Source organism: Cynocephalus volans, chromosome 4, assembly GCF_027409185.1.
Source record: "Cynocephalus volans isolate mCynVol1 chromosome 4, mCynVol1.pri, whole genome shotgun sequence".
Classification (NCBI taxonomy): domain Eukaryota; kingdom Metazoa; phylum Chordata; class Mammalia; order Dermoptera; family Cynocephalidae; genus Cynocephalus; species Cynocephalus volans.
This window is the reverse complement of record NC_084463.1, coordinates 160,028,463-160,049,747: the sequence shown is the minus strand read 5'-3', so window position 1 is coordinate 160,049,747 and position 21,285 is coordinate 160,028,463. Positions and strand designations below refer to the sequence as shown.

Below are 21,285 nucleotides of genomic sequence, written 5' to 3'. Positions count from 1 at the left end.
GCACCCACGGGGGTGTGTGCATGTGTGTGGGAGAGTGTACATGCGTGGAGGTGCACTGTGTCGCGTGTGCACACGTGTGCGGATGTCAGCGCCGCTGTGGCCGCGGGACTCGAGGCTGGTGTGGCTCAACTGAACAGTAGGTCCGGAAGACGACCTCTTCCATGGGTTTGCATTCTTGGGTAGACGAGCTGGGTGTGTGTGCCCGAAGGTTCTTTCGTGCAGGTGTGCATGGGGTGTGGGTGCCATTGTGTGTGTGAGACAGGATGAGAGGCGAGTGCCTGTGGCCCGGGGTGTGTGAGCGGGGTGTCTTGTTCCTCAATGTAGCTCCCTGGCCTCCGGAGAAACATTTGGGTGTGGGGTGAGTGTCTGTCCCTGCGAAGGTGCCTATGACCCCGCCACTGACCGGAACTGCTGGGGGTGTCATGCACGCATCGGCCACCCCCAGGGCGCTAGCGCCCCCTTCTGGGCACCCTACTCCGTGTGCGCTCACAGCTTGCCTGTGCGGGTCGGGGCCCGGGTCAGGACCCGGGCTAGGGAGGAAGATGGCAAGGGCTGAGTCCGGGCCCTTGGGGCCTTCACGGAGGTGGCTAGGGAGCGCGCGGTTCCCAGGCTCGGGCTTCCCGCTGCCGCCTCCGGGCTGCAGCAGGCTCCCCCCGCCCCAGGAATGTTCCTCTCCACTCCAGCCCCTCCCCAAGGGCAGGCCCCTGGGGGCCGCCACGGCCCCGCCTCCCCTCCCTGGGCGCCCGGGAGGGGGCGATGCGGGCAGGACGCCTGGGTTCTCTCCTCCCCCCCGCCCATCCCAGGGAGAAATTCCTCCGAGGTCCCCTCAGGCTCTGGGTTCCCAAAATAACCTTGCGGGGGAAGGGAGGCTGTGAGGGAGGAAGCGGCAGGGGCGCAGAGCCGGGCTGCGGGGCGCTGCAGGTGCCTCTGGGGAGAGGGCGAGAGGAGAAGAGGGCCTGCGGGAGGCCGGGGCAACAAGCAGCCCCCGAAGGCCTGGCTCGTCCCCATCCCCGTAGAGTCCCTTGGCCCTCCTGTGACTCCGAGCGTAGGCCGGAAGCCTCTCGGCGGGTCGGTTTCCCAACTGGAGGGTTGCACCATCCCGGGCCGGACCGTTTAACCCCGGGAGCGGCAGTGGCCGACAACTCCGCCCCTGCCCAGCAGGGGGCGTGCCCGCCCCGCCGCTTTCCAGCCCCCGGGGCCGCTCCCCCGGCCTGAGCCTCCGCACACTCCCGCTCTGCCTCTCCCGGGACAGGGGTCTGTCTGGTCCGAGCCCCGTGGGAGGCTCCCGGAGCTCAGCTTGGGCCCAGCCCACCAGCGCCTGAGGCCATGGCGGGCACCTTGGACCTGGACAAGGGCTGCACGGTGGAGGAGCTGCTCCGCGGCTGCATCGAAGCCTTCGGTGAGTGCTAGGGGAGGGCACACCAAGCTCCACATCCTGCAGTCTCTTCAACGAAAGCCTCCTCTGCATCAGGGGGTGCAGAGACGCGCACGCTTCAGACAGGTCGAATGTTGCCCTTCCCCATTCTTCCCGAGCCGGCGGTGGACGGGGGCCAGGGTCCCAGACTGTGACACTTGAGGGCATTATCTGTCTGTCCCCGGGATCCGGAGGAACTCGCTATCTCCGGCCTAGGAGCTGTTTCCGGCTGATGGGGGAGGCTTATGTGGTGAAGGGGTTCCCCTTCCCCCGAGCTCTCAGGAAATGGCCTCTGGATCCTTGACTCCGGGGAACCCAGGGTCCTTCCGCCCCAGCTGGTTCCCCTCCTCTCCTCCAGCCCCTCGGATCCTGCCTTACCCCTCTCCCACCCGACTTTTTCCTTCTAATTTGCCTCCTGGTTTCCGAGTCCTGGGAAAGCAGGAGGTGGGCGGGGGCAGGAGTGCGGCCCGAGGGGCCTGACACCCGTCGGGCTGCACGGCAGGGTTTAGGGATCATCGTTGCGGGACCAAGGGTCAGCCCGCTTCTCTTTGACCCTTCCGAGGTAGATGACTCCGGGAAGGTGCGGGACCCGCAGCTGGTGCGCATGTTCCTCATGATGCACCCCTGGTACATCCCGTCCTCTCAGCTGGCGGCAAAGCTGCTCCACATATATCCTTCGCGGGCCTGGTCCACGAGCGAGCCCCGCTGCCCAGCCCCATCCTAGAGTGCAAGCCCCCCACCGCTCCTGTATCCCAGGCCCAGGCTGGCCCCAGCCTCCCTCTAAAACCCAGGCCCCAGCCCTCTCCTCCCCTCCCGACGCAGCAGCACCCCCCACCCCCAGCCGGGGCCTTGCCCTCGTCCTCCCTAGAGTCTAAGGCCTGCGCCTGCCCCTGGCCCAGGTCCTGCCTCTTGCCCCTGTCCCAGAACCCAGGCCCTGTCCTCAGCCTCCTGCTGGAGCTTAGGCCCAGTCCCTTCCCGGGCCGCAGAGCCCAGGCCCTGCCCCCAGCGTTTCTCCTAGAACCAGGCCCCGCCCTCAGCCTGCCTCAGCACTCAGGCCCCATCTCCTGCCTCTCTTCCTAGAATTAGGCCCTATCCTTGTTTTCCTTAATTCTCCTTCACTTACCAACAATCCCGGAAGGACAACTCGAATTCATTGCAGGTGAAAACGTGCCACCTGGTAAGGCAAGTCTTCCTCCTGGGCTCTCGCTCCACCTCTCGCGCTGTTTTCTCAGGCTCCAGGTTGGCCTGAAGGAGTGGACAGAGTGCTGTTCTGGGAGCTGGGTCATGTGGGTTTGAATACTGATTCTGTCCAGGTGGGCTGAGCTGCTGCAGGCTTGCCCCTTCCTCCATCCCGGATTTAGTTTTCTTATCTGCCCAGTTGGGGTGGCTGTCTCAAGAGGTTTCTGTAAACTTGGAGAAGGAAAGAGCTGGGAGACAGGGAACCACCGTTTGAGGCTCTTCCCCCCTCTTTGGGGTACTGCAGTCCCAATTAGTCCTTTGGGCAGCCCACCCCAGGATGGTGGGGGAAGGGCTGCCTTGGGTGACTCTGCCCCTCTGCCAGGTACTGGATCTCAGCCTTCCCAGCGGAGTTTGACTTGAACCCAGAGCTGGCTGAGCAGATCAAGGAGCTGAAGGCTCTGCTAGACCAAGAAGGGAACCGTCGGCACAGCAGTCTCATCGACATCGAGAGCGTGTGCGTGGGGGGGCTCAGAGGGCTGGGGGGCACTCAGCATCCTACACCATCCGCGCTTAATAAATGTCTGTTAAATTGAATGAGTGAGGTCATGTCACTCTCTTGCCTATACATCTTCCATGGCTCCCTATTGCCTTCAGAACGCCTTGTCTGGGCATTAAGGCCCTTGGTAATCTCAGGCCAGCTCGGTGTTCCTGTCTCATTTTGCACAGTCCACCGCCCATCCCGCGCACCTCATACCGCAGCTACATGGGTCCACTCGCATTGTCTGAGCCCCTGCATCCTTTCCCACCGTGGTGCTCCCTCATGTCGTTCCCCTTGCCTCCTTCTCCATGTTACCAAGACTCGGCTCAAATGTGAAGTCTCTGCAGGCTCTGAGGGCTCAGGGCTCTCGGGGCAGATTTTGTTGTTCCCGCCCGTGTTCTCCCATGGCATTTTGTACACGCTCCTGTACAAAGACCTCTGTCTAGGTGTCAGCTGTTTTGTGATCGTGCGTTCTGTGTCTGTCTCCCTCAGTAGGCTGTGAGCTCCTCGAGGGCAGGAACTGTATCTTACCATCTCTGTATCTCCAGCACCTAGCACAGTGCCTGGCACAGAGTACGTTGACCATAAACGTGTTGAGTGCTTGACAAGGGGGAGATGTGGAGGAATTGCTGGGACTGGGGACACTAGTGTTTAGGACAGTGACTTGCATTGTGAAGGTCCTCAGTCAGCTTGAGTGGCGTGTCTGTGTGAGTTGGGGCCACGAGGCATGGGGCATCTCTAGCAAAGGGCTCACTACCCCTGCCCCCCCAGCCCCACCTACAAGTGGAAGCGGCAGGTGACCCAGCGGAACCCCATGGGACAGAAAAAGCGCAAGATGTCCCTGTTGTTCGACCACCTGGAGCCCATGGAGCTGGCCGAACATCTCACGTACTTGGAGTACCGCTCTTTCTGCAAGATCCTGGTGTGGCCCAAGGGCTTGCGGTCAAGGGTCTAGTGTGGGCTGGGCAGGGGGGTCCCAGGAGAGGGTGGTTGCTGGAGTAGGCTGGGTCACCAAATGTCTTGGGGGTTTGGTGTAACCACCAAAGGACAGCTGGAGGGTGAGGAGTGGCCACTGGTGAGGGGAGAGGCTGGCGAGGTGCTGAGGCCGTTCCCGCCCACCCCCAGTTCCAGGACTATCACAGTTTCGTGACTCACGGCTGCACTGTGGACAACCCCGTCCTGGAGCGATTCATTTCCCTCTTCAACAGTGTCTCGCAGTGGGTGCAGCTCATGATTCTCAGCAAGCCCACAGCCCCGCAGCGGGCCCTGGTCATCACACACTTCGTCCATGTGGCAGAGGTGCCTGTCCCTCCCTACACCCCAGCCTTCCCCCTTGCCAGGCAGGCTGAGTCCCTGCTTTTCTTTTCTTTTTTTTTAAAGACGACTGGTAAGGGGATCTTAATCCTTGACTTGGTGTTGTCAGCACCACTCTCCCAAGGGAACCACGGGCCGGCCCCTTGAGTCCCTGCTTTTCACTAACCCACTGCTCCTCTCCAGAAAGGCTGGGCTAAATCCCGGGTCCCCTCAGTGATTCACTTCCGCACCCTCCCCATTTGCCTCGCAGAAGCTGCTGCAGCTGCAGAACTTCAACACGCTGATGGCGGTGGTCGGAGGCCTGAGTCACAGCTCCATCTCCCGCCTCAAGGAGACCCACAGCCATGTCAGCCCTGAGACCATCAAGGTGCCTGGGACTGGGGGGCGGTGCAGTGCTTCCCAGGTCTGGCCTCCCTGAGGCCTCCCAGCAGCACTGGGGGCTGGGCACTACTGTCCTCATTTAACAGATGAGGAAACTGAGGCTCAGAGGGGTTAGCTGCTTTTGTGAGGTGGCACAATGAAAGTGGCAGACCGGGGTCTGTCTGACCCCTAGGCTTGTGCTTTCTTCTTCTTTTCATTTTTTAAAACATATTTGTTGTATACATATAGAAAAGTATATAAAACATATGAACAGTTTAAAGAAAAATTATAAAGAAAACACCTGTGTAACCACCACCCAGGTCAAGAAATAGAACATTGCCAGGCCCTGAAGCTCCCAGCACCTTAGAGCATAACTCCCTCCCCACCAGAGGTAACCAGCATCATGGCTTTTGTGATGAAGACCCTGGTTTGCTTTGTAGCTTTACCATATAAGTATGTGCCCCCAAAAGTGTGGAGTTTTTCGTTGTCTGTTTTTGAACTTCCTCCGAGTGGAATCATGTGGTATGGTTATTTAATGTCTTGCTTCTTTCATTCCACATGGTTGTGTGAGGTTTTTCTATTCTGTTACGTGGAGCAATTTTTCATTATTATTGTCATATAATATTTTATTTTAAGTCTACCCAAACTTATGTATCTGTTCTATTGTTGATCATTTGAGGTTTTTCTGGTTTTTGCTGTTACGGACAATGCGGCTCAGAACATTCTTCTAGGTCATTGTCCTGGGCTGTCTTGCCTCCTTGAGCCTCAGTTTCTTCTTCTGGTAAATGTTGGTGACAACTTGTGCCCAGGCCTGGTATAGAGGTGTGGCAGGGGTTGTTGCCTTTAACTCATGACCTATGAACTCTGACCCCCAGGGGCTGAAGGCACAGTAAGGAAGGATTTTACCCTTTCTCCTATCCCTGACCCTGACTCCTCTGCTCCCACATCTCCAGGGCCAAGGTGGGGAGGATGGTTGAGTGGGACATGTGTGATCCTCTGCCCTTTGCCCCCAGCTCTGGGAAGGTCTGACGGAACTGGTGACGGCCACGGGCAACTATGGCAACTACCGGCGCCGGCTGGCAGCCTGTGTGGGCTTCCGCTTCCCCATCCTGGGTGTGCACCTCAAGGACCTGGTGGCCCTGCAGCTGGCATTGCCTGACTGGCTGGACCCTGCCCGGACCCAGCTCAATGGGGCCAAGATGAAGCAGCTCTTCACCATCCTGGAGGAGCTGGCCATGGTGACCAGCCTGCGGCCACCAGTGCAGGCCAACCCCGACCTGCTGAGCCTGCTCACGGTGAGGGGCTGGGGGCAGGGAGACTGGGCTGGGCACCAGGAGTTGATGGCTGTACCTAGTCCTGGCGGTGGGCTTGGCCTTGGGTTCTGGGTTCTGCTCAAGGAACTGTGCTCTAGGGTTTGGAGTGGACACTGAGATGGGTCTGGCTCTGGCGGGAGCTGTGGCCTGAGGCCTGTCCGATCTCGAGGCTAGCACGTTGGCTGTAAACTGGGTTTGAAGCTGAGCCTGGGTACCGGGTTGAGTTTCTAGCAGTGGGTTGTGTTTAAGGGTTGGGGCCAAGTGCTGGATTCTGTGGGCAGGGATGGTTTTTAAACACTGTCTTGGGCTCTGAGTATAGTCCTGGGCTTGGCTTTGCCCTCAGGTGTGAGGTCTAGGGTGGGAGTTGGGTTGTGATTTAGATCTAGACAAGGTTCTAGACCTTGGGCTGGGGCTTAGGTTGTAGGATTGGGAGTGAATTCTTAGCTGCTTCCAGTCTCTGGGCTGGGATCAGGGTTGAAATCTGAGCTGGATTCTGGTGAATTTCAGAGCTCAAGGCTGGGTTCTGACCTGGCTTCTTGGCTGAGAGATTGGCAGTGCGTTGTGTTCACAGTCTGGGGCCAAGCTGTGGTCTAGTCTGTGTGCTAGGCTGGCATGGGGTTTCTGGGGTGTGTTCTCAGCTGGGCTTTGTCCTGAGTCTAGCTTCTGAACTGGGCTCTGGGCTGCGCTGTGGCCTCTAGGTGGACCTAGAGGGCTGTGGGCTGCCGAGAGCAGCAGGGGCCGGGGTGTGAACAGAACCGTGTATCCCAGGTGTCTCTGGATCAATATCAGACGGAGGATGAGCTGTACCAGCTGTCCCTGCAGCGGGAGCCACGCTCCAAGTCTTCGGTGAGGGGGGACTCCCTGCTACCCCACTTTGCCCCACCTGAGGCTCCCAGGATGTGAGGACAGGAAGAGCTCTTACATGCTACTTCACCCATCCTGCTTATTAGACAGAGGAGCCTTGGGGATGGGGCAGTGGCCTTGGGCAGGCTTCCTTTCTCCCAAGGGGGTCCCCTCTCTGTCCCCTGGGCCCTGGGCTCCTTCCCCTCTGGCCCTAGCTCAGGGCTGTCCATCCCCACAGCCAACCAGCCCCACCAGCTGCACCCCGCCTCCACGGCCCCCAGTGCTAGAGGAATGGACCTCAGCGGCCAAACCCAAGCTGGATCAGGCCCTCGTGGTGGAGCATATCGAGAAGATGGTGGAGGTGAGACTCCTCGGCAGCCTGAGTGGTGTGGGAGCAAGTCTGCTGGTAGAAGTGGTGGTCAGTAAAGGCTGATTTGCCAGAGAACTGCCCTGGCAGCCACCACCAGTGCCATGTTCATGGACCAGCACTCAGTCCCCAGGAGGCACAGGGCATGGCAGGCCAGCTGCAGGGGCCTGAGGGGGTGCCGATGGATGGGGTTGGGATGGGGGTATGGAAAAGGGAGGTGGTGGGGGAGGCATCTCTGAGATACCCTTTGTAATGTTGCTTTTGTCCGCCCCTCTTCCACCCCCATGTGCCCCAGTCTGTGTTCCGGAACTTTGACGTCGATGGGGATGGCCACATCTCACAGGAAGAGTTCCAGATCATCCGTGGAAATTTCCCCTACCTCAGCGCCTTTGGGGACCTCGACCAGAACCAGTGAGGAGGGGTGGGGACTGGGGGAGTGGGAAGGCAGCCTGGCTCACTTCCCCCTCGGGCTCCCGTTTCCTCATGTGCAAGATGAGACCACTGAACCAGATGATCTTGGATCTTGGCCAGAGATGCTGCTGATGTGGGGAGGAGCTGTTATGATTATTCTTTTGGTGGGGGAGGCTGCCAGCTGTGGAGGCACAGTATTACCTCACTAATTCAGACAGATGGGGGACTCCGCCTGAATCTTGCAAAGACATTGGCCTGGGGACTATTGCTCCATCAGTGCTGTTTTATTTGTGGAGCTCACAGCTGGCAAAAAGTGTGGGCAAGTTGAGCTCCTGGGTAGCCTGTTTTAATGAATAGATAAGAAAGACCTGTAATTAGCAGCACCCACTTATCAACAATTCATGTGCAGACAATTCGGAAAAACAGGTGGTTCTCCGAAGTTAGGTTAAACATGCCCCCTGCACTATGTTCATGCCCCGTTTTTGCTGAGCAGACAAAACCCCAATCAAAATTTAGTCCGTCCTGGGTCAATTTATTTTCTAATGTTGCCTGTATTTCAAAAGTCTGTTACAAAAATCCATGGTTAAAAAAAAAGCCGTGTAGTAAAATAAATTTATAGTGACTAAAGTGTTTAAAGTAAGAAGTGAAAGTTCCTTCCCTCCTTTCCCACCGGTGGAGGTTACCACGATTGACACTGTTAACAGTGTTAATGGTCTGGCAGTATGTGTATCCTTCCAGTCATTTTTTCCCATGCATGCAGATTGATAGAGATTTTGTTTGTTTGGTGTCTGTTTCATGGACGAACAGGATTATAGTGTAAATCCAGTTCTGCTTATGGCTTTTGTTGTAGCTGCTTTGTTTTTTCTCCCAGAGTTGAGGCAGAGGTAGAGTTCTATTATCTCCCTGGTTTAGGAGCTAGATTTTTTTCCAGGCCACCCTTTCAGTGAGGGTGCAGCCCTTTGAGACCTTCCAGGCCCCAGCTTCATGCAGGGGTCTCAGCCTTAACTCTCTACCTCATGCAGGCCCTGGGCCTTGTGCCCAGCCTCTGTTTGGGTATCAATCAAAACCCAGCACTAAGGCTGGCCCATGGCTCACTCGGTAGAGTGTGGTGCTGATAACACCAAGGCCATGGGTTCAGATCCTATATAGGGATGGCCGGTTTGCTCACTGGCTTAGCGTGGTGCTGACAACACCAAGCCAAGGGTTGAGATCCCCTTACCAGTCATCTTTTTTTGAAAAAAAAAAAACAAAAAACCAGCACTATACATACATACATACATACATACATACATATATATATATATATATATATATTTTAAATTTCACGGCTAGCCAGTAGGGGGATCTGAACCTTTTACCTTGGTATTATAACACTGTGCTCTAACCAACTGAGCTAACCAGCCAGCCCAATTTTGCATATATTTTTAAGCAGCATCTAGGTATTTGTAGCAGTGGGTTTTCTTTTTTTTTTCTTTCTTTTTTTTAAAAAAAATCACTGTCTTGACGGAACCGCATGCCATGCTTTTTTTTGTGTTCATTTTTGTTTTCCACTTAACCCTTTACCGTGGACATCTTTCCATGTGGATTCATGTAGAACTACCTCATTCTTTTGAACAGCTGCAGAGTGTGGCTGGCCCATCATTTTCCTAAGCATTCTCCTGCTGATGGACAGGTAGACTGTTCCAGTTTCTTGCTATTATTATATGCCATGCTGCTGTGAACATCCTTGACCGATGCACTCAGGCCAGTATTTCTGTAGGAGAAATTCCTAGAAGTGGGATAATTGGATCAAAAGATATGCATATTCTAAATTAGGAGAGAGACTGCCAAACTGACCTCAGACAAGGTTGTCCCAGTTTACACCCCCATCAGCAGTGTACAAATGCCTGTTTCCCAACTTCCTTGCCAACAGTGGATGCTATAATAAGCTTTACAGTTTTGCCAGTCTCATTGGCAAATGGTATCTTGGTTAAATTTGCATTTCTTTAATACTAATGGAAATAGAATATCTTTTCATATGTTTATTGGCCGCTTATATTTCTTCTGTTAATTGCCTGTTCATATTTTTGTCCATTATTCTACTGGATTTGTTGGTCTTTCTCTCATTGATTTTTAGAATCCCTGTTAATGGATATTAACCCTTTGCTGTTGAACGTGTTTGCAAATATTTTCTTCCTGTCTGTCATTTATGTTGTCTTTTTCCATATAAAATTTAAAAAATTTTGTGTGCTCAATATGTCAGTCTTTTTCTTTATGGCTTCTTGGATTTGTGTTATGTGTAGAAAGGCCCCTAGCCCCTCAAGATTACAAAATTATTCTCATATATTTTCAGACACTTTTATAATTTTATATTTTACATTAGTGTGCTCAATTCAGCGCTTTCATGCACAGGATGAGGTGGGAATCTAGGTTTTTATTTTTTTCTAAATGGCCAGTTTTCCCAATGCTCCATTGATTTGAGAACCACCTAGATCACATTATAAACTCAAATACAGGGGATGGGAGTCTCAAATGAGGGACATCTCTGATGGAAATAGCTCCTGGGGGCCGAGAAAGTACTCCCTGCATGGACACTGTTGTTCTGAGCACTTCATGTGCATTATCTCATTTAATCCTCACAAATTCCCATGAGGTGTAGGAATTATTATTATGCCCACTTATAGATAAGGAAGCTGAGGCACAGGGAGATTAACCTGCTCCAGGGCACATGGCTGGGAAGTAGAGCTGGGATTTGGACTGATGTCTGTGTGCAGAATATGTGTTCACTCTTTCCCTAAAATATATTAATATAATAAATAATAATAAAATAATTAATATATTTTGGTGAAAAACGGGGTTCTGTGGGAAGCCCTGGGTTCGGTGGGAAAGTACAGGTGTCTTTTTAGCAGGATTATGCAGTAGTGAGACCGGGTGCACCTGATCCCAGAACTCATTAAAGAGCTCTTAATTCTCAGGGCTCCTGCTGCGCAGAGCACACTTTGGGCTGATGATTCCATGGGAAAGTGCACAGCCCTTTTTGCACACTAACTGTGAAGTGGGCAGGGCAGGAATATGATCCCCATTGTTCTGAGAAGGAAACCAAGGGAAAGTGACTTGCCCAAGACCACACAACTAGTTAGTGGCAGCTACAACATCTGTGTGACTCCTAGGCCGGTGCTCTTTTTCTTCCTTGTACCAGAAGTGCAAAGTCAGGAGTTTGGTGAGGACCTTTTATTTGGTAGGGGGTTTCCCACTGGGATGGGTTAGGCCGGTGGTGGGCGGCCCTGGGGAGGGCCGAGCTGAGGCGCCCCCCCTCCCCCCCAGGGACGGCTGCATCAGCAGGGAGGAGATGGTCTCCTACTTCCTGCGCTCCAGCTCCGTGCTGGGCGGCCGCATGGGCTTCGTACACAACTTCCAGGAGAGCAACTCCTTGCGCCCGGTCGCTTGCCGCCACTGCAAAGCCTTGGTGAGCCCCCCACCCCCCAGCCTGCTCACCGCCCAAGCCCCGCCCCTCCACCCGGCCCCGCCCCTCCGGCCCCGCCCCTGCCGGCGCCTTCTCAGCTTAGGCAAACTTTATTAATTTCACTTGCCGCTCTTGCTGTTCTGTCCCGGGCCCTGAGGCGGGCTCTAAGGCCCCAGTCCCTGCCCTTGAGAAGGAAGAGGAAACCCCCAAATCCCTCACCCCCCAGCACGACCGCCTCCTCTATTGCAGATCCTGGGTATCTACAAGCAGGGCCTCAAATGCCGAGGTGAGATGGACTGAATGACAGGGCTTCCGGGACGGGTTTTCTGGGAGAGTTACTCTCTGGGTGGTGATTCTTATTTTGGTGGGGCAATTGCCAAGGAATAAAGTGCCTTGGAACCAGAGAGGAGTGCTGATTGATGTGGAGGGGATAGTCTTTAAGGGGGATTTTATTTTGGTGAGGCAGCTCCAGGAACAGAGAGCTTTGGGGAGGGCATAGACTGTCAATTAGGATGAAGAGAGCACTTTGGAAGGAAACTCTTATTTTTGTGGGACAGCTGCTCAGGAGCAAAATACCTGGGGAGAGGAGCAGACCTGGAGGATGGGATGGAGGGTGTTCTGACTAATGGCCCTTGCTTGGCTCTCCATCTGCCCTCCCCTAGCCTGTGGTGTCAACTGCCACAAGCAGTGCAAGGACCGCCTGTCAGTCGAGTGCCGGCGTCGGGCCCAGAGTGTGAGTCTGGAGGGGTCTGCACCCTCACCCACACACACCCACCATCGCGCCTTCAGCTTCTCCCTGCCCCGCCCTGGCAGGCGAGGCTCCCGGCCTCCAGGTAAGAGGGACTCTCATGCTGCTGTGGCTTGTGGAGGGAGGGAGGCAGGGCCACTGTGGCAAGTACTAACTTATCCAGGCTAGAAACCACTCCAGAATTGGTAATTCTCTTATTTTAGTGGGATAATAAAGAAGGGTGGACAGGTAAGGGTGCCAGAAGGTGGGCAGGGAGCCCTCAACCTTCTGAGGCTGAGGAGGAGAAAGACCCTACTTAATGAAGAATTGTAAAAGTGAAAGAGGCTTCAAGATTTCAGTCACACTCTTATTTTGTTAGAGGGATTCACAAAGGATTCTAGAAGGTGTTATGTGAGCCATTTGCCTGCATTTTCTTTTTTGGCCGCTCTAGAGACTGTTCTGAGAAAAGCCCCTTTCCCTGATAATCTCCCAGTGGCTCTCTTGGGGTCTCTGGTGGTTTTAGATCAGTTTGCTGAATGACAATTTGCCAAATGATTATTTTGCTGAGAAGCTTCTGAACAACTATGTTAAACCGGGCTCTAAGGCAGTTGACCACAACCGTTGGGGTTGGCATTAGTCCTCAAAAACACAGGCATGCATAGGGCGTAAGTCCTCAAAAATAGAAAAGATGAAACCATTTGCATTGAGTCTTCCAGAAGTGCTGGGGTCTAAAATGTGAAATACACACAACATTGACATTTAAGCAAACAACACTGACAAATCTGTGGCTGTGGCAAAACAAAAACTTGGAAAAAGAGCCTCAAAAATGGGGCTGTTTTGTCATTCAGAGAATTGATTTTTGGTGGATGGGTCTGCTTCTGGGATGGGGCTGGTGCCTCCTGTGACTGGGGGAGGGGCTGTGAGGTCACAGGGACCCAGGAGTGGGTTCTGCGACACACTCTCTCCTGCAGAGATCCGAGAGGAGGAGGTGCAGGCGGTGGAGGATGGAGTGTTTGACATCCACTTGTAATAGATGGTGAGTCCTCCCATAGCCTGCACCAGAGCCTCCCCACTGAGTCTGGGGTTGGGGGTCGGTGTATCAAGGAAATGGGTGCTCTATCCAAATGGCCCAGGCCAAGCAGACTCCTACCTCACTGGGGGTACGAGTCTTCCTCACAACCTCTGTTTTTCTCTTCCCAGCTGTGACTGGATCAAGACTCATTCCTGCCTTGGAGAAAAGACATGGACCAGAGCAGGGAGCCAGGGGGATGGGGAGGGGGCGGGGCTGGGACAGGAGCCTGGGGCTGGGGGCGGGGCATGAAGGTGGCATGCGTTGAGGGCAGGACCAGGGCTGGTGTCCCTAAGGTGTACAGACTGTTGTGAATATTTGTATTTTCCAGATGGAATAAAAAGGCCCGTGTAGTTAACCTGGACCATCCAAGCCTAGAATCCTGGGGGGCTGGACTTATAAAGACTACAGACTTGGAATCTAGACCTATGAAGCCAGAGAAACTTGGGGGAGGTCTGGAATCTCATGTGTTTGGAATCTTGGGGGATAAAACCTTAGAATCAGAAAACCTTGGAACATAAGACTTTGGGGAAGGGTCTAGAATCTTGAGCAATCCAGAATCTTGGGGATCTAAAACTTGAAACTGGCGTATCTTTGCACCCAGAATTGCTGAGCCCAGTGGTCATGTATAACCATAGCCTTCAGCCCACAGCCAAAATTCCCCAGTTTGACAGGTGGCCTTTCGGCCCCTGCTTGAACACTACCAGCAAAGGGGCTCTCACTGCAGGAATTGGGAGGGAGGGGGCAGCCCAGAGTGCTGGCTTGTGGGGAGAGAAGGTGGAGGGAGAAGCAGTCATAGGCTCCACTGGGCATGCGCATCAGGGTGGGGGCTGCACTTTTTGGCCCTGCAGCCTCCTGGCCTGGTGCTGCTGCCAGCCGGAAGGACAGTGACTTCCAGAGGAAATGCATATTGATCCTGCTCTCAGCCTCTGGCGGCCTCTCCCAACCCAGCTCTTCCCTCCTGAGCTTGCAGCGTGGAGGTTTTGGGGGTCAATGCTATCTGAAGAAGGCTAAGGCTGGTTTGCATGGGCAGGGTGGACTGGGAGTTTCCTAAAGGTTCTGAAGCTGGGTCAGGCCGTCTCTGGGGTCAGGCGACTCCAGACAGCAGCCCTGAGAATGGGAGCTACTTCCCCAGCCCCTCAAACTGGGGGATGTCCTACAGCAGCAGTGGGACTGTCCTGGAGGTGGAAACCTGAGCACCCCCAACTCCTACCTGCAAAGCACAATATCTCCAGACTTGTCAATGGCTTCAGCTCCCTCATGAATGCTATAGCTGCCTCCCCCAGGATTCCTCCACTTCATGTCCATCTCTACCTTTGAGACCCCACTCCCTCTAGCCTATTCCTTATTTTAGGTCACCCCCTTCTCCTTCCCCGTTACATCTCAGCTGCAGCCCTGCCCCCTGTGGGGCCTCTGAGCCCTGTCCCCCACTGGGTTCCCTGCTCTGTCCCTCTTTCTGTCCTCAGCCCCCTCCCGCCCTTCCCCCTCTTGAGGCTGTAATATCCGTTTCACGATTTGGGGGCTGAGTTGCTATAACAACAGACGGCGATGATTGTGTTGTGAAGAGCAGCTCGCTCCTGTGCCGCCTGCCTCCCGTGCTGCCTCCATCCCCGCAGCTTGGTCGGTTCTCCTCCCCACCCCACTCCCAGCCCCTGCCTGGCTTCTTCCAGTGTGTGTATATGTGTGTATATGCCCAGGTCTGCCCCACCTGGGATGTGATGTGTGCCTGTCTTTTCATGGTTGCACGTGTATGAATTTGGTGTCTGAGCTTCACGTGTGTGCGTGTATGCATGTGTGCATGTGTGTGTATCAACATGCACGCGGTATTTGCTGTGTTTCTGCTCCCCTGTGTGTCCCCACTGGCCTGTCCACATGGGAGAAGGGCGTGTGCTCAGCACATCACTTGAGTGTGCACACTGGGTGGGTGCCTGTGTGTGTGGGGTGTCAGTATGTGTGTGGGTGTATCCCAAAGTGGTGGGTCCCAACTGCATTGGTAGTCTGGACCTTCGACCTTGTAGGAGAGATATTCCTGTAAGGGGAGGGGCAGGGAGGTGTGGCAGTTTCCAGGTGACCTTTCCTGCCCTTGATGGGCAAAGCTGGGGGTGGCGACAGGAGACAAGTGCTCACTCTCACCTCCCTCCCTGCCCAGGCTCATCTCTAGGGGTCTGAGAGTCAGTCTCTGAGTCACTGCACATGTCTATCTGTCTGCCCATATATGCCCTGGTGCCTGGACAGACAGTGTGTGTGTGAGACTGTGAGGAGGCTGCAGGAAGAGGAGCAGTGGAGGATGGGCAGGGCAGTGGGCTGTGGGGTCAGAGAAGCAATTTCACATCCACAGGCCCTGACTCAGCAGTTCCCATTCTCTGGCTTCTCCAGTGGCCTTGATGAGGATGACCTGAGGGTCCTTGCAAGGTCAGAGTGGGCCCCAAGCCTGGGACCTGGCTCAGGGATCTCCCTTTCCAACCCCTAGGAAACACCCCTTGCAGCCTAGGTGCCCCTCTCAGCCTCTCACAGGATGGGGAAGGACATTCCTTCTGGCGGTTGGGGTCCACATTCATCCACTGAGTAATTGACCACTCTCTGCAAAGTGCCTCAGGGAGACAGGATGACCCTGTGGGCAGGTCCTGTGTGCACCCGTTCTCCTGGGTATGTATTTGCCTCTGAGTGTGTAGGTATCTGTGTGCACAAGTGTGTATGTGTGTTTTGGGGCAAGTATGTGCTTCTTACAATGGTAGGGCATTTCTGCAGGTGTGCCTGTGTGTCTCTTTGGGAGTGTTTGTGTACACAGGAGTGCAGGGTTGTGAGTGTGCCCCCATGTGCGTATGTATGCATTAGTGGTTGAATGTGAGTGTCTTTGCATGTTGCCTCTGGCTAAGGAAGTGCCAACTATTACCAGCTGTGCAGATCAGAGACCTGCAACAGAAATCAGGGTCCTGGAGGGAGCTGGCAGAAGAGTCTGACGCTGACGCGCGCACACACACACACACGCACACACACTCACACATACACACACTCACACACACACACACACACTCTCACTCACTTACTCACTCACTCACTCACTGCCTCCTTCAGAAGCCCAGTGTCCAACTTTGTGGTACACACACTAGGTGCCAGGTCCACCTTGCATTGGCTGAATGAGTGAAGGGGTATCTTCCTCCCCCCACACTCATACACATGCACAGTGATGTAGACGCCTTTATAGGGAACACCGCACCCCAGTATCACACTCACTCTGAAACTCATGATTGTGGGGAGGAGAACAGAGAAGGGGGATGCTGTCAGCTTCCCTCAGTGACCAGGAATTTGCAGCCGCAACCTTACCCGCAAACCTACTCCTACCCCAGTTCAGGGTTCCAGGCAGGACTGGGAGTCTGGCTTCAAACTCTGGGATTCCTGCGAGGCAGGGCTGGGAAACCCCAAACCCTTAGGTCTACCCCCACCCCCCATCGCTTCCTTTCCCTCCCCCACCACTTCCATCCTTATTCCAGCAAAGTCCCTCCCTCCCCAGTTCTGGTGGCTCCAATCCAGGGAGCCCTCAGGCGGTGAGAGGCAGGGTACCGGCTGGAAAAAGCCCCCAGTGGCCGTGGACAGGGTCCTCCCACCCTAGGCTCCTCGCAGCCCGGGCCCACCCCTGGGCGTAGCCAGCAGAGGGCGCTGCGGCCCGGGCCCCGAACCGGTCCTGCTCCCTCGGTGCCCCGAGTCGGGGTCCACAGCCTCTCCTTCAGCTTGTCACAGCCCTGGGCGCTGGCACACAGACCCGCCGGCCGGGGAGTGCGGAACCCAAGGGCCCAATTCAATGAGAGAGGGGCTAGGGAGCCTGGGTTCCAGGAAAAGGCACTGAAGCTGGGTTGGGGGTCTGCCTAGTTGGTGGCCCGGGCGCCCAGGCTAAGGACCTCGACAGGCGGGGAAGAGCTCGGATGCCCTGGGGCAGGGACGCCTGGGTCCCGCGGAGGGGAGGGAGGTGGGTCTGTGGAGCAGCGGGCCTGGCGGCTTCTGCGCCTTTGCATTGGCTGCGCCGCTCGTCCGTTAGCGCAGCGTGGCCCAATGCGCTCGTCGGGGGGGCGGGCACTGGTGCCGATGCTGCCGTCAGTCGGTGTTGCAGGGATGCGGCGGCGGGAGCAGCCGCCCTGACTCGCGGAGCATCCTCCTCGGAGCGCACCGCGGCGGGGCGGGCGGGCGGGGACGCGGCGGGGAGCGAGAGAGGCGCGAGGCGGCCGACACCGCTGGCTCCGGCCCTGCCACTGGCCGGACACGGGGCGGCCCCGGGGCTCTGATCCCCACCCTCCAGCTCCTGGTGCCCCCAGAACCAGGTACGGGAGGGGGGGCTGCGGCGGAGACGGGCGGGGGGCGGGAGCCGATCGGGGGAGGGGAGCGGATCGGAGGGGGCGGGGAAGGCAGAAAGGATGGATCTGGGGGCGGGGGCGCCGCGCTGAGCGGTCTGGCTGGGTGACAGAGAGGAGGCGAAGCTGCTGGGTGGGGGGGTGGGTGGGGGGTGTTGGGGGTCGGAGGCTCCCTGTGGAAGGGGCACTGGCCCCGAGCTGGGGCGAATGGAGGGGATAGGAGGGAGGGTCGTTGGGGGGAAGGGATGGGGAGAGGAGGAGGGGCATCCAGAGGGCTGTCAGGGGCGTTCTGAAGGGGGGGTCCCCAGTCTGTGCTAGCCCCAGGGGCTGGAAACAGTGCTGGGTCAGAGGGGCTGGAGAGCTCTTGTGCTCCGAGGGTCTGCAGGGGAGGAACCAGGGAGGAACTGGACTTCGTGGGAGGAGGAGACGGGGCTGGAGAGGAGAGAAGAGAGAAGTGGAGAGCAAAGGAGCAGTGGCCAGGCCAAGGGCTTCGTGCTGGGGGGAACCACGGAGGACCAGTCTTTCCTGGGGGATGGGAGCCAAGGGGAGACGAGGTTATTGGGAGGGAGCAGAAGGGAAGGTGCCAAGGTGTTCGAGGCAAAGATGGGTCTGTGCTGGTGGAGAGCTGGGAAGATGGGGGGCCTGAGGGAGAGGAGCGGAAGCTTGCGGGGTGGGGGGTGGCTGGGGGTTATAAAAGAGGGAAACTGGGAAATCAGTAGGAGGGGGCTTGTGCTGAGGTGGGAATGTGCTGGGGGTGGCGACAGGGTTCTGGTCAGAGAGTGCTGCAGGGGGAGAGAAAGCTGCAGGGCCCTGGGCTTGCTCCCCCACCCCTAAAGAGGAGGGGACCATTTCTCATGTCCCAGCCTCTTCCCCCAGCTGAAAGATGGGTCTGTCCTGGGTTCTTTGGGCTGGGGCATGAGCCCTTGAACCCTTGATGGGCTCTTGGAGGCACAATTGGCTTTGGGGGGCTGTTGTCTCCTTTATTCTCACTCCCTTCCTGAGTCCTGGGAGAGGCTATTTGGTGCCTCATTGAGCCAGCAAAGGCTGGGAGGGGGCTGTTTCTTGGTGCCTGGAGGTGAAGGGGGAGGCTGTCCAGACCTGGAGTGATGAAATAAATCTTATGGGGTGGGTCTTGGGCCTCCAGTCCTCTTGACTGCCTTGGGGGCTTCTGTACATCCTCATTTTCATATGTGTTTGGGGGTGGGGTGGGTAAAGACCTTCCATTCATTCCTGCCTCTGCCTCTTGTCCACCTTCCCAGTGTCTGCGCGTTCCTTTTGGAGGAGGGTGGACTTTACGGTTTTACGTTCTCTGTCTCCTGCCAGAGGAGAAACAGAGAAGGGAGAAGGAAGAAAGAAAGAGAGGAGGGAGGTTGGCTGGTCTGTTAAATGTGAGGCCTTCTGTTTTGTGGGTGCTTCATCTGCTGAGGTCCCTAACTCCTCCTGCTTCCAGGGATGGCTGCAGGGATGCTGGCATCTAAGGCTCACTGGATCTTTTCAGGGGCAGGGGAGAAGGGTCTAGCTGGGGGGCCCTTTATTCCTGCTAGAGGAAGTGTTCTCAACCCCATTCTGTCCTCAGGTCCACAGGGGTGGGTGGGACTGACCACAGGCAGTGGCTGCTGGGGTGTTCTCGCCAGGAGCCTGGGCCTCTCCTGGTTTCTTGGCCTGGGTTGAATCCAGAAGATGACAGACTCCTGAGAGGAGGGGGCTCGGTTCCAGAGGGGATGTAGGGGACCTCTCTTCCCTTCCAGGCTCTTGGTTTCTCCCCAGGTCCAGCTGCTCCCTCCTGCCCACCCTTGCCAGTGACACAGACACCCTGACACTGATACACACGCTTGGTGGCATCCATGCAGACACACACCTACACAGGCACACACACCTGCGTACACAATACACCTCCCGGCAGCACACCGCCCACACTCCCCGCCCAGAGAGACTGCCACCTCGTTGCCTGCCTCAGAGACCTCCTCCAGACGCCCTGCTTTCATGTACATGACACACACATGGCCCCTCTGTGCCCCCAGAGCCTCCAGCACGGCACTGCCAGCCCTCCACCTCAGACGCACACAGCCCCCCATCCAACCACTCACCTCCCCAGGCTCGCAGGCATCTCAGGCACACCTGCACTCCTTCCATACGCTTCTTCACTCCCTGGGACACACCCTCCCCTGCACACACGCCAGCACTCCCAGGTATACACACCCACACATGCTCATCCTCCCAGACACACCAGCCCTACTCCCCCAGCACATCCTTAAGTACCATGCGCTTGTCTGGGTCCTAAGCACTCTGCCCCAGGCCCGTGTGTATGTGCACACTCACACACACATGCACGCCAACACACTCTTTTGTGCCTTGGCTCACTCCCTTATCCTCTCTCCCACTTTCACTCTCTCTCTCTCTCTTATCTCTGTATCCTCAGAAAGCCTTCAAACCCCAGGCCCTCCTACCCCTTCTGACCATGATACAATCCCTGTGGGTCTAGCCCAGTGCTCAGGCTCATCTGGCCTCCCTCAGAACCTTCCCATTTCTAGGCGCCCCCCACCCCCAACATTAATCCTCACATACAGGGGTCCCCTACCCCTACCTTTTGCAGGAGACACACTGTCCATTCATTTGCAGCTCCTGGGCTCAGCCCCCACAGGGATGCCCCGATTGTGTGTCCTCACATGCCACCCACCCTGCTGCTCCATCTGTTGGTGCAGCTCCCCTCCCTGCTGGCCCCTTCCACACTGACAGGCCCATGGCTCTGCCAGACTCATTCAACAAATAATCTGGCGCACACCTTCCCGTGTGTGCATGGCATGTTGCCATTTACAAAGCTGTTCTCCCTCTGCCACCACTGCCGTGTAACATGGTGGGGTGAGAGTGAGGTTGCATGGATTCAGTTATGCCCCTCAGTGAGCCTCAGTTTCCTCATCTGTAAAATGGGGGTCCTCATACCTACCTCATGAGGATGTTACCAGGACTGGATGAAATGATTATGATGGCAATGATAATAACAACAGCAACTATATTATTGTGTACCTACTGTGTGCCTGGCTCTGTGCTAAGCACTCTGTGAACTTTATTTATCTGACATGTTTGTCAGGCACATAGCAGATCCCCAGTAAATGGTAGCCATTTCTATCATCATTATCATAACCTGTTCTACACACACACACACACACACACACACACACACACACACACACACACACCTATCATAGGTACCTTTAGGAACATTCCCAGACACCTCATACTCACAAGACTGCCCCTGGAAACCACCTGTCCCCTCTGTATCACTGGAGTGCCCCCACCCAGGTCAGCATGCCCCAGCTGTGCACAGCACAGGGAAACTTGGTGTGCTCATCCCCCCTACCTACCCCCATGGTCCCACACACCTGTGCTCCAGCCCCCACTCCACTGAATCATTCCATCACACCTCCGTCCCCAGCCCACCCATTTCCTCAGCCCCACATGCCCCAGCTGCCACTCCTTATGCCCAACCCCCTTCATGCTTCTCTCCAAGTACACAGACACCTGCTCAGAGGGACCTGCAAACACCCATGCACTCCCAGCCCATGCTGGAATGGGACTCCCACTTGTCTTCAGACTTATTCCTTCCTTCTTTTATCTTCCTAGGCTGGACAAGGTGCCCAGTAGAGTGGAGCAGAGCACAGGGGAATTAGGGGTTAGACAGAACCAAATCTGAGTCTGAACTCTGCCACTTATGAGCTGTGTGACCTTGGGCGGGTGCCTTCTCCCCTTTGTGTCAGTTTCCTCATCTGTAAAAGGGGGCAGCGATAATACCTGCCTTGCTTACTTCCCTCACCAAGCTCTGGAGAGGATCAAAGGAAACATTAGGCACATGTAGTTCTGCAGACTGTAAAAGGCTAAGTTGAGGAGTTTTAAAAGTAATCATTAATACAACACACACTTTTTCACACTTCAGTCTATGCTAGGAACTGTACTCAGCACTTTACATA

General features: G+C 55.7%; 1 protein-coding gene across 2 annotated transcripts; it reads left to right on the top strand.

The window, feature by feature from the left end:
- Positions 1-870: 870 nt before the first annotated feature.
- Positions 871-13,163, top strand: RASGRP2 (RAS guanyl releasing protein 2). 2 transcript variants are annotated; one of them, XM_063093744.1, is made up of 16 exons: positions 871-1,399; positions 1,981-2,083; positions 2,534-2,596; positions 2,976-3,107; positions 3,903-4,053; positions 4,257-4,430; positions 4,696-4,812; positions 5,819-6,100; positions 6,887-6,964; positions 7,200-7,322; positions 7,624-7,739; positions 11,043-11,184; positions 11,431-11,467; positions 11,844-12,014; positions 12,880-12,944; positions 13,109-13,163. In XM_063093744.1, exons 1-15 carry the CDS (start codon positions 1,327-1,329, stop codon positions 12,936-12,938), a joined length of 1,821 nt encoding a protein of 606 aa, XP_062949814.1. In that variant the 5' UTR covers positions 871-1,326; the 3' UTR covers positions 12,939-12,944; positions 13,109-13,163. The 2 variants fall into 2 exon arrangements, with proteins under 2 accessions (XP_062949814.1, XP_062949815.1); XM_063093745.1 differs by lacking the exons at positions 871-1,399; positions 1,981-2,083; positions 2,534-2,596; positions 2,976-3,107 and adding an exon at positions 3,681-3,704.
- The last annotated feature ends 8,122 nt before the right edge of the window (positions 13,164-21,285 follow it).

Bases quoted from the DNA above. Each gene is read 5' to 3' on its own strand.
- RASGRP2 (XM_063093744.1), top strand. From the start codon at position 1,327: ATGGCGGGCACCTTGGACCTGGACAAGGGCTGCACGGTGGAGGAGCTG. The intron at 4,813-5,818 runs GTGCCTGGGACT...CTTTGCCCCCAG, and splicing joins TCAGCCCTGAGACCATCAAG to CTCTGGGAAGGTCTGACGGA. The intron at 7,740-11,042 runs GTGAGGAGGGGT...CCTCCCCCCCAG, and splicing joins GGGGACCTCGACCAGAACCA to GGACGGCTGCATCAGCAGGG.